Genomic DNA, 12,396 nt, shown 5'->3' with positions numbered 1-12,396 from the left:
CAACGATGATCCAAAGTATTAAGAATATTATAGATTTTCTCTTTTACGAGTACAAGAAAAACTCGTCCATGCATAATTGTTACATTTTAAAATGTTATCGGAGAAAGTCTATAATATCAGAAGAATTTACAAATCATTATAGAACAATCAAGTCAATGAAACTTTCCATAATTTAAATAATTTCTATACAATTGCTGCACTTCAAAAAAAGAATCGTCGTATAGCGCAATCAAACCGATCGAAGAAAACCAAGCTAGTTAAATCAATCAAACCACACAAATCATTCCGCTCACTTTTCCATCCAAGATTCTCCTCGATCTTAAACAGAAAACGAAAAAAAGAAAATCTACCCCCGTTTCAGCAGCCTCGACATCGATCACTCGCCGAAAGGGCGAGGGCGGTGACAGATCGCGGAAGAAACGTCGCAGAAACAAAGATTCGAAGAACACGAACACAGAGGTGGTGGATCGTCAACGCGACGGCGCTCAGGAGAACGAGATCAGGGGAAAGCGAAACGGACAGGCGAAGAAGCCGAAAGATACGGCGGCGAGGAGGTATCGCGCCGAGCGTCGAAGGAGGAGAAAGAATCGCGAGCGGAAACGTGGGAGGAAGAGACCGAGGAACGGCGAGAAGAGCGGCGAGGCGCGTAGAGCGTCCAAGTTGAAGAGAAGGATGAACGACGCGCCCGCGGCGCTGCTCCTCGGCAAGATCGATGGCCACGTGGTGGACGACACGACGAACGTGACTTGGAGAGGTAACCAAACGCGCCCGAGCGGCACGGATGTTACGTCACCGTCCAATCTTCAGGACCAATTAACCACCGAGGCTACGAAGAGATCCCCGCAGACCACCTCGCGTTACAACATGTACGAGGACACCGTGGAGAGAGAATTTTCCAAACAGCTCGAGAAAGAGATCTCGCAGATGGAGGATCCGGCCAGCTTGGAGAACCGTATCCTGGGCAGCTCTGTGCCCAAGTCGTCTAGGAGAAACTCGGGTCGAAAAGAGGAGGAGGAGGAGAGGGGCGGTAAAGGGAACGAGGCGAAGTTTGGCAACTCTAGGTACGACGCTGAGAAGATGTTGGGCTACTCGAGGACGGAGGAGGATCTGCCTATTCTGGATTTGGAGAACGAGGTGCTGGCGAGGACGTTGAAGGATTACAACGCGTACATGACGTCGAGTTTGAGATTGTCGATGGTGGCGAGGCGGGACGAGGTGGAGCGGAGGAGAGCCGGTGGCGGATCGCATTTTCACGGAAAGCCCATAATCGACGAGGCAGAGTTGGACAGGTTGGGCGGAAAGAAGAGCACGGAATGGGCGAGCAGCACGGCGGCGTACGAGGACGATACGAAGGGGGATTTATCTTGCATAAACGGGACGTTCGTGCCGGCACCCCTCGCCCGGCATGCGCTGATCAAATATGTAAAGTAAGTGGCTTTTAACATGAATAATTCAACTCATCCCGATCAGGTTGACCAGATTCCTCCCCCGATGCGATTTCCCTTATGACGATAGGATAGGATCCCCTATGCGTTTGGCGCATTGTATCACCATATCGTAGAATATGGCAATTTAATTAATGCCACTTTTACGAATCGAGCGATTTTTAGCGATTTTGTTTGTTGGCGAATAATTCGTCGATCGAATTGAGGCGAACGCTTCTCGATCATCGACAAATTAATATTATGATGTCATAGTTGATGGTGATTTTCTTCTTCTTCTGACTTGTTTATCATTTGTCCATTTGATTCTTTGATGAATCATTAAGATCAAGTGAGGCTTAATTTTCTTTAATAGTAGGTTATTACTTTATTTGTTATGGTATAATAATATTTATTCGTATTATTATTTTATATCTTATTGATCAATTAGATTTTTTTTTTTTTGATAATATCTATTTAAAACGTATTAAAATAAAATTAAAAATATATGGTTGGTATTTTGGTCATTGGAGATATTCATATTGATTGTGAAAATATATTACGTATTAGTATTTTCTCGAGAAATTGAATAATGTGTAACTTTGACAAAATTATTCGGTTAATGTATGTACATATGTTATTACGTTATATCAGCATGAAATTAATCGGATTGAATTGAATTTGAAAATGAAAGTTAATTATTTGAATTGGTTTACATTAAATTCTGCGCGAGTTGGTTAACCAGATAATAACGATTTACGTTTGATTTTAAGTAATGTATAATATAATATTAATTAATAATTAATTATTGATATAATAATGGGGATTTAACTAACGTTATAATATTATTATATTAATAAAAATATTTTACACGGAAAGTATAAAGGAAACGATATTCCGTACACGTTTAATTTTCTACGTAATTACTTTCAGTAATTATTTTCAATTCCTATTAAAGTACAAGCAGAAACGTAATTCGCAAAACGTTCCCTTCATTCCAAGAATTTCGTTCAATATCTTTAACGAAGTATGTGTTTTCCCTTCTCAAAGGACGTAAGTTGAAAAGTCTATAATTGCAGTTCTTGATGCTCGTTCCATTCAAAACGACCTTTTTCAGATTTCTTTTAAAGCTTTCTCTCCCTCTCTCTCTCTCTCTCTCTCTCTCTTTCTCTCGTTCTTCTCTCGTCTGTTCTTTAATCGAGCACATGTCTCCACGTCACAACGTGTCCCTTTATCGAAATTTCCTCCCCTTTTCGTCAGAAAACTGAATTACCGGGACAAGTTCGTAGCCAGGATTGTAGAGAAACCAGAAAAGTTTCAGATCGAGGAACCGAACTTTTCAATGCTTCGACGTGCAGGAATTACCTGACGGCCCTGTAAAATATAAAAAGATCGGGTGAGTAAAGGAAATGGCTGTAATGGCAAGTAAATCTTGGCTCGAGCAAATATTGAATCAAACGTTGAATAAGGAGCGTGGAAAGTTTCGAGCGTGTATTAGGAATGACATTAGAAAGGGATTTATGCCCATTGATAGTTTGACATTTTATAGTTTCGTCGAGAATAGTGTTGGATAAAATATCATGAGTCAAGCGATGATTCGAAGTTTGTTCTATCTACCTTTGTCACGGGTTAAATATTCGAGGTAAAAATAAGAGGTAATATATTTTCTGGAACGAAGTAACAATAAAATTAATCATAAAATTTGTAACTGTAATGTGAAATATATGTTTAACAAGTTGTGCAATTTGTATGTGTTAGGCAAGAATTTATGTTATGCTAATTATGTTTTGTATTCGATGGGTTTAGAAGTTTGTAACGGATCAAAAGCTCTTTCCTGGGAGATTATGTGTTGGAAAGTATCGATCAGCTATTGTATATCTATTAGTTACGTAAACTTTTGAAGTTGAAGCGGTAACCAATCGGAGAATTAATTTCCACGGCCAAATTCGATGCATACAAAATTATTTATTGTTAGAGCATTTTCCTCACTTTTTCTGGCTTCGAACTTCTATGTTTCCTTTTTATTGATTCTTTTTTTTATAAAATTAAATAAAAACCAGTCCTATAGGCGATGACAGGAAGAAAATAGTTTTTTTTTATTGTCAAAAGATACGTTTTTCTTGAATCAAATTTATTCTCTTTCCAAAATTTTTATTAAAAGTCTACGCAATTGGTATTTTCTCAAGATCATCGATACCAGGCCACGAATACTTGGAAGCCGATTACGAATGTGCCCCAGGATTCTATATGGTGAGCACAACAAACAGATTGTTATGCAGAAATCGTCAATGGGTGGGACAGCTACCAAAGTGCAAGATCAAAGCGAATTTTGAAGGTGCGTGCATCGACGCTTCCTGCGACCACGTTTGCAAAGAAGTCGATGGCAGACCGGTGTGTTCCTGTTACAAAGGTTTCCGATTGGAGGATGATAAATGTATGGGTAAGTTTGCATAAAATTCGTACATCGATCCTTGCTTCCAATATTATGTAAATGATAAAGTAACGCTTAATTGACAGGGATTAATTTAGGCGTTGTTCGAAATTTCATCTCAATATCTATTACTTGATGAAATATTTGGATTTGATATCGATCCAATTTTCAACAAATATATTTGGGAATATTTGAAATTTTCATGACACAAAGTATTATTAAATAATCACTTTTAATGGAAATTATACCGATTTGATATATTCTCATAAATTGGATAGCATTTGTCACGTATTAAAGCAAACGTGCATGAAATATCTAAATATATGAATTAGAGATTACGGTACGTAATAAATTGTTTCGAAATGTTAATCCTTTAGATTCTGTTAGATAGATATTAAAATAAATGCAGAAAATTTAAATAGAAAGTTATTGCTTGCACAAACATGGATGAAGTATTGAAAATATTATTTCGATTTAAATATATATGTTATGTTGTTTGTCTTATTATTTTGTTTTCTTTACAATTTTTAATTTTTAACGATTACACGATCATTCATCAAGATTCAATAAGATTATGAAATTATCATTCGTCACGAGTATAAACGAATATAAGAAATATATGAATAGTAAAATGCAGAAACGATATCGTTTTTTCTCGGTTGACGAGACGTCAAGACGATGAAAAAGAAATTTCTCAAGATGAAATATCGCTACTCGTTGAAATATTGACAGGTTCCGCGTTCTGCGAGGGACAATTTCTTCCTCTCCGTATTAAAACACGAACGATTTCGTTTCAGAGATCCTTTCCCTCTTTCTTATCCCACTGTGAAACGTATCGTCGTTTTATCTCTCATAAAACTGGGGGACAGTTATAAAATTTCATTTCGTTCGTACATTTCGAAATTAAAAGGAAGCCGGAAATTGAGACCAGTTTCTCCATTTCCATCCTCTCGTAATATCCCTTACGTTTTATCGTGAGACAGATTTTAATTTTAGAAAAGATTCACAGGTTGTTTCTGAATATTGTGTTAAAGTCAAAAAAGTCATTATATATTATCTTACAAAGAAATTTATTTTACGTGATTGAACACGAAAATTTTGGATTGAACAAATATTACGATATTTTTTGTAGAAAATTTTGAAGATGAATCCAAAGTGAAAATTCTCGTATATATATATATTTTTATAATTTGAATAATTTGAGAATTGGAATATTTTATAATTTAAAGTTTTATTCTATATCGTATTATTAAAAAATTATATTGAAAAAGATATTGAAAAGAATCACTTTCTTAAAATAATAATATCTCGATCAAAATCGTCAAATCAAAATATCAATGAAAAAATTCAAATCATCATCAAAATTTATTCTTATTAATATATCAAACATCTTTTCTAGTTTTGTTAGACGTGTCGAAGACTTTTCTCTTGATCGATCATATTAATTACGTCGCTTTTCTTTGAAGTTGCAAAAAATTTGTAACAATTAAAATAAAGTTTTTTGTCGAAATTTGTTTAAATAAAGATAATTCAGAATATTCGTGATAATTGAATGCAAATGAGATTAAAGGATCGTAGGATCGGAGAGAACCGTGGAATAAAAAAACACAAATTCAATAAAACTTCATTAATCTAAGTTGAATGAGAAAGTGGTTTAAATCAAGCGAAAATTCGTATTAACGGTCCTTGGAAAAATTAGCTTCCAGGGGAGAGAATGTCGTTAATCTAGACGAATCGTAAAGACAGGTAATCCAAATTAGTTAAAAGTCTGGTTTAACCGACTCTGGTAAAACAAAGTTCCACTCTATTTCAGAAAGGGAATAAAAAAAATTAAAAGGATAGGTTTGACCCGAATAAATTGCCGAGGGACAAGAAATGAAACGAGTCGAACTTTCGAGTAATTAAGGTTTTTTTTTTTTTTTTTTTTTTCTCCCCTCTCTTTACAAACGAAAGATTCTCTTTATTTACATATCTCTCGGCGAGTATGTGGCATTAACGTGTTTCCACGATTTCTCATTATCTCTTCTCGGATATCGCTGATGACATTTCACACAACGTAATTTTCATCAATTTTTTTTTTAAAAAGAAATTTGAATATAATTTTTTCAAATTTGTATAAAATTTAAATGAAATTTTTTTTTTTAATTTATTGTCCATAAAAACGATCGTTATTTTTGAATGCATAAAAAGTTTTTTCCGAACCATTCAGATACTTTTTCCCGAAAATAAAAAAGTATAAATTTATAAAATATCGCGTTTCCAATTTACATCGAGATATCTTATCAGAGATAATATATTCATTTGTAAAATTTAAATTTAATTACTGGATGCATTAAAATCATAATTAAATAATCCCGTTGGTTATTGTATTAGTATAAGAAGATACCATGTATTAAAGAAATTACGTATTAAAACATTACGAAGGGATCATCGCGATAAATTGAGATCAAAAGCGTAGCGCCGCGTGAAATTAGCCAAATTCCAGGCATTACACGTACTCGTTAAAATTCAGATGTGAACGAATGCAAGGATAACAAGGGAGGTTGCGAACATAAATGTGTGAACACCCCGGGATCCTTTCGTTGTGAGTGCCCAAAGGGGATGAAACTAGACGAGGACAGGTTCACATGCAAGGGTGAGTTATTTGCACCAGAATATACATATACACGGTATAAATCTATTAGCCCTCCTCTCTCTCTCTCTCTCTCTCTCTCTCTCTCTCTCTCCTTCGCTCTTCGAAAAAGCAACAAGTGTAAATCGCGAAAAAGCCTGTACACCGTAATATCGATGATCATTGGTGGAATTTCAATCGTTTGTTTCCCATTTGCTTCGAAATGCTAACTAAATGTTTTAAAATATTTCATTCCGTTTTTAATATTATTTTTTTATCTTAATTATTTATCATTTTTCCATCGAATAAATTTATTTTATTGAATTATTTGTCATTTATTTCAATTTATTTTTGATATTTATGTAATTATATGGATGGAAGGATGATGGATACGATATTTTAACGAATATTGTGCTATGATTGTCCTTATAAATTAAAAGAATTTGATGGAAGAGGTAATGTGAGGAATTATATCGGGAAAAATATATTTATATGATGGATGCAATGGCGAAAAAAGATTGAAAAGATTAGATTGATGAAAGTGAAAGATTAGATTATTTTTTTTGATTACATCGTGTTATGAACGATTGGTATTAGTAGAAAAAGATTTAAATTAATATTAAATTTCACATGGAGAAAATCACAGGAGAAACATTCCATGTTCAACACAGAAGGAACACAGAAGGAAACTTTATTGATTTTCTCTTCTTTACATACGTCATCCAGCATCTAGAAATTATTGCTTTAATACGCCAAACTACTTTAACTAAGATTCCAAGATATAATCCAACTTTGAAACCGTCCTCCTAATAACAATAATAAAAATCACTTACCAAAAAAAAAAAAAAAATCAATATATTTAATCTTAGTTAATCAAATTAACCAAAACCGTCTCGAGCATAAATCTCTCCAGAATAAATGTATATACATCACTTTTCTCCTGTCACTTTGAATTGTCCAACTTAACAATTTTTAATCAAGAATGAATCCATTACATTTTGGAATTCGAACTCGATCCACCGTTAGAAAAATATAAAATTAATTCTCATTATCTCATAGATATCAATGAGTGTCTGTTGAACAACGGGCACGGGCCTTGTCAGGATACGTGTCGGAACACCATAGGCGGCTATGAATGTTCCTGCGACAGTCTACAGGACACCGTGCTGTCAGCCGACAACCACACGTGTCAGACAGCGGGTCCCTGTAGCGTCAACAACGCGGGATGCTCCCACACCTGTCTCTCCACCATGGGACGAGTATTTTGTCTCTGTCCCGACGGTTTCATCCTGGAGGACGACTGGAAAACCTGTCAAGGTAATAGAATTTGCTTACCCTTATTTCTTTACTTATTTCCCTTATTTTTTTCCTGTGGAAGAGAAATCGTGAAAAACATTGCTTCTGCGCATTTTTTGAATGATGCACATTGTGGAAAAAGAGAGATTTTGTAGAATTTAGGATTATAATTTTAAAATGTATCGTGTAATGTAGTGAATTTAGGTTTTTAAAAGGTTTTACAGTTGAGATCTACTGAGATATATGAGCTTAATTAATGTATATTAAGAGTAAGGTACTTATATTTAATATTGAAAATTACTGTGATGGTTTTGGTAATTTTTTCTGTCATGAGTAACCTATTGAAATAAAGGATTTAAATAATGAAAGAATGGTGTATATTTTAAAAATGGTTTAAACATCGTTTATCGTTTCTTTAATATTTAGTATTTAGTAGATTTTGCTTTTTTTCTATTATTTTTTCAATGTGCATGTTAAAAGATTCGTGATTCCAAACGTTTGCAAAATCAAATTGAAAAAATATGATTCTGTTCCAAGCAGGATATCTTTTAATTAGCCTCGTCAGAGAAATCGAAACCGTGTCTAATATGCGTGTATAATGGGCTTGTGAACAGCGACATTCCATTCTTTTATTTTTTTTATTGTATTTTTTGCCAATGCACAAAGGTTTGAATCTTTTATGAGTGCGTCATGAGTGCGTTAATAATATACGAGCCACTAATGGATGCTTTCTGTTAATTAATAACTCGTTCTGAAAATGCTTCTTTCCTTCCTAGCCATTCATTCGAACGAATGCGCCATCAATCATTTATTTTACGTAATTGAAGTTCTATGAAGTTCTATTTAATGATATCTACTTAAATCTATTCATTGAAATATTAAAAATGTTGCAATCTCTATTTTTAAATTCATAAACAGAATTAATATCCATGTGTTTGATGTAATATACGATTGTTTAATTCCTTTCTCGAAAAAAATGCTATATACAATTGCAACAAAATTCTTTCATTCTAAAATTCTTTCATTATAAACTATCGTTAAAATAAAAATTTTATCATAATAAACGTTCCTTATTATTGTTTCCAATTAATTTAAAAGTAAAAAATATCGGTATATCGAGTAAAACTCTATTTACCCAGAAGAAAAAAAAAATTCTTTTCGTTATCATTATATTATTACCCTAAAAAACAAAAATTCAAACGTTTCGCAGTCATGCATAGTTAAACAATTGTATAAAAACTCAGAGAAATTCGCATATTTATTTTATATCCTTTTAACGAAAATATACACGCTGCCCGATATTTTTCATCAATTAATTAATTCAAACAAAAATATAAAAAGATGAATAAATGTTCCCCCGTTCCCAATCCTCGATAAACCTATCTTCCATATTCCATTTAGATACAAAATATCACGATATTATTCCTCGTACGATCCTATAAAATCTCGAATAACGATATCGAAAATCAAATCTTCGACACGGAATTAAATCGTTCGAAACGATAAGAAGGAAAAAAGGGGGGCGGGGAAAAAATACGATGTATCTCTTTTCCAGACGTGGACGAGTGCGCCCAACCCGATTTGCAAACGGAGATGTGTCGGTACGGTTGTATCAACACACCAGGATCTTATCGATGCGCGGAGCCAATGGAGTTGAAGGATCAACCGATACTGGACAGCTTGTCCATCACGTGCCTGCCGGGCTACGAGGCCACCCCCGATGGAACTTGTATCGGTAAGTGGTTTAATCCGTACGGGTGATTTAACAGGAAGTTGGATTTGCCCCGGCTAAGCCCCGCGGCGGACACTTTTCACTTTGCGAACATCCACTCCTCCCTGTAATACATTGTACCTCGGTTGCTTCGCGATTCCTGCGATTTCGACGTCGAATTTCCCTTCCGAACGATTGATTTCGAATAGCAAATTGTCTTGACGATGCAAATCAACGTGGAGAAGATCTTTTTCGTGGTATATTAGTGAAATATACCAAGAGATCATTTTTTTTCGTCGTTATTAAGATTTATATACGATTTATTTCGAAGTTTAGAGGATCAATGAACGAAATTGTAGGAATTAAATAAAAGTATGAAAAAGAAGAACGAAAAAATGAACTCTAAAGTCTTTGTAAAAATTGTATCTTGTCGAATCTTCCTCTTTAATCTCTAGAACGGTAACTAGAGAAACTTGAAGATTAAAGATGCTTTGTTTCGTAGAGAATTGAAACGACTTAATCATAAGCAGCCAATGGTTAAAATGGGAATCAGAATTATGAATCCGTTACGTAGCTGTGTATCACTATGGTGTATTCGAAACAAGGGAAGCTTGGCTCGTAACGACGATATTCTTCGGTAACCGGGATAATTGTGTTTGTCGTTCATTTCGCGGTGGAAAATTTTAGTGGAGGCAACTGATGGGTGGTACGATAACAATTCCATAGGGAGATGAGCGTCCTAACGAGATTCCGCCGCCTGGTCCTAGTCGTGCCCCATAATACCGTTCTAGACGATCCCAGTACGTAATCGAATTAACCTGCACATGGATCCACTTGGTAGGCTAGTGGATTCTACGATGGTAATATCGGGGTCGAGATTCTGGATCATCAACTGTCGGAAAACTGTCCGATTTAATGGAAACTGGCGGCTGGTTCGAAACGTTTTTCAGTTTGGAGAAAAATTTTCTTCCTTCATTTATTCGTACAAATTATATTATTAAATTGATTTAATTTGATTTGGTAAGAAATATGGTAGTATCTAACCCTTACCTTTAATACATTTATCTCCCATTTATCGAATTATATTAAATTACATTTCGACGTAATATCTTATAATATCTTAGATTTAGATATTCGTTTTCCAATTTTAAAGGAAATTTAATTTTGCACTTTCAATTAAAATATTAATCTAAAAGATTGGTTTTCTTGATCTTTGTTTTTGAAAGTTGAAAAATTTAAAAAGTTTTGTAATGATGATAGTTATCAGAAGAATGTGAATATTAATTAAATCGTTTACTTCTTTTTTATTATCTCTTTTGTTGGGTAATTGAATGTAGTTGGTGCAAAAGAAATTCTTTTTTCGAAATTATCTTGTTACTTGTTATCTTGCTACTGTTATTGTTTTCTCATTTCACGAATGTATTTATTACAATTTTTTTTGCAATTAGAATTAGTATTTATCATGCAAAACTTGTTAATTAATAGAATCAATAATATATTGATTGGGATTAGTAATAAAAAATAATAACGATACTTTTGATGGAGACAAAGCTTAGAAGATTTCATTAAAGAAAGATTTATATATTCAAAAATGAATTTGTTACATTTTTAATATTAAATTTTTCTCTCTCTATAACGATTTCAACATTCTTTCAATATCTTTGTAAAATTGTTAGAAAGCCAAACGATCGAGTGTCGCGGAATTCAGTTTATTCTTCTCGAATCTTTTTTCCATTTCGTTTCTGTTTTCTATTTAATCTACATTCTTTCAATATTCCACGAGAATCCACGAGAAGATCAAGGAACCAAGCAACGTGAAATTCCATTTTCCTTCTTCAGATTCTTCCTTTCCTAATTCATTGTTTTCTATTCTAAGAAAAAAAAAAAAGAATTCTTTCAATATTCCATAGGAATCGTGAAAGAAATTCGATTTTCCTTCTGCGAACCCTTTCCCAATTCCCTCCCTATTTTCTATTCAAAACGAATTCTTTCAGTATTTCACAAAATTTGAAGAGAAGAAAATAAGAGTCACGAAATTCGATTTTCTCTCTTCAAATCTGCCTTTCTAATTTATTTTATTAAAACAAATCCTTCCAAAAATTAATAGACCAAAAATCTATAAGCCTGATGAAATTCCGTTTCTTTTCTCAAACATCTCTTCCAATCCTTCAAACCAGATTTTGTCAGGTATTTCTCGAAGAATCGAGTAAAATACCAAGAAACCAAATGTACAGCAAGATTCGATTTTCCTTCCTTTCTAATTCATCGCCATATTCCATACGAAAAGAACACGTTTCTCAAAAGCGAGAAAAAAAAAAAAAAGCAAGCTTCGCGAAAATTCTCTTTTCTTTCTCCCTTCGAATCTCGTTCCTAATTTGTCGCCGTTTTATAGTTTCCATTGAGAACGAGTTCTTTTCGTGGCTCGATGGTAACAGCCGTCGAGAGAAGTGGAATGATTTAAGGGTTCTAAAGGCGTCTCTACGATCCTGATTACAAGGTGACAGCTCTCTCGAATTTCCCCCAGGGGATATAAAAGAAGAAGATAAATGCGAACCGGGATGGATTAATGGAATTATGCCCGGCTCATTATGTAACGCGCGGAGGGATCGTTTCCGGATGGGTTGACTCGTGGAAATTAAAAAATTCGGGGTGACGATATATCGGGAAGTTTAATCGAGTTTGGATGAAACTCTGGAGATTTTTCAATTGGCGAAGTTGTAATTGGCGATTATTAATTTTTTCCTGATTATTTCCTGATAAAAAGTAAGATGGTGGTTTTTATATTATTGGAGAAACTATATAATGATAAGTTTTTTCCTTAATATTTCTAAATTTATTAGTATTATTAAGAAATTTCTCCAATAATACGTTAGAATATTTTAGAATTTATGCATTACGTATAGCGTGTAAATTCTAAAAACAAGAA

The 12,396-nt window shown here is 34.0% G+C and overlaps 1 protein-coding gene across 5 annotated transcripts in view; it reads left to right on the top strand.

Annotated features, from left to right (window-relative positions):
• The window catches only part of LOC100872168 (uncharacterized), a 66,762-nt gene that overhangs the window by 31,551 nt on the left and 22,815 nt on the right, over positions 1–12,396 (top strand). For 2 of the 5 annotated variants that reach the window (XM_086907219.1, XM_086907215.1), the window contains 5 exons: positions 362–1,427; positions 3,608–3,861; positions 6,365–6,487; positions 7,523–7,780; positions 9,315–9,494. In XM_086907219.1, the coding sequence (XP_086763345.1) occupies positions 362–1,427; positions 3,608–3,861; positions 6,365–6,487; positions 7,523–7,780; positions 9,315–9,494 (1,881 nt within the window). The remainder of the gene's footprint in view (positions 1–361; positions 1,428–3,607; positions 3,862–6,364; positions 6,488–7,522; positions 7,781–9,314; positions 9,495–12,396) is intronic. The other 3 variants (XM_086907216.1, XM_086907218.1, XM_086907217.1) reach the window with 3 other exon arrangements.

This window comes from Apis florea, unplaced genomic scaffold (assembly GCF_048593485.1).
Source record: "Apis florea isolate Af1SG1 unplaced genomic scaffold, ASM4859348v1 contig_2835_pilon, whole genome shotgun sequence".
In the NCBI taxonomy this organism is placed as follows: Eukaryota; Metazoa; Arthropoda; class Insecta; order Hymenoptera; family Apidae; genus Apis; species Apis florea.
The sequence above is the reverse complement of the archived record's forward strand: the minus strand, read 5'-3'. Positions and strand labels throughout refer to the sequence as shown.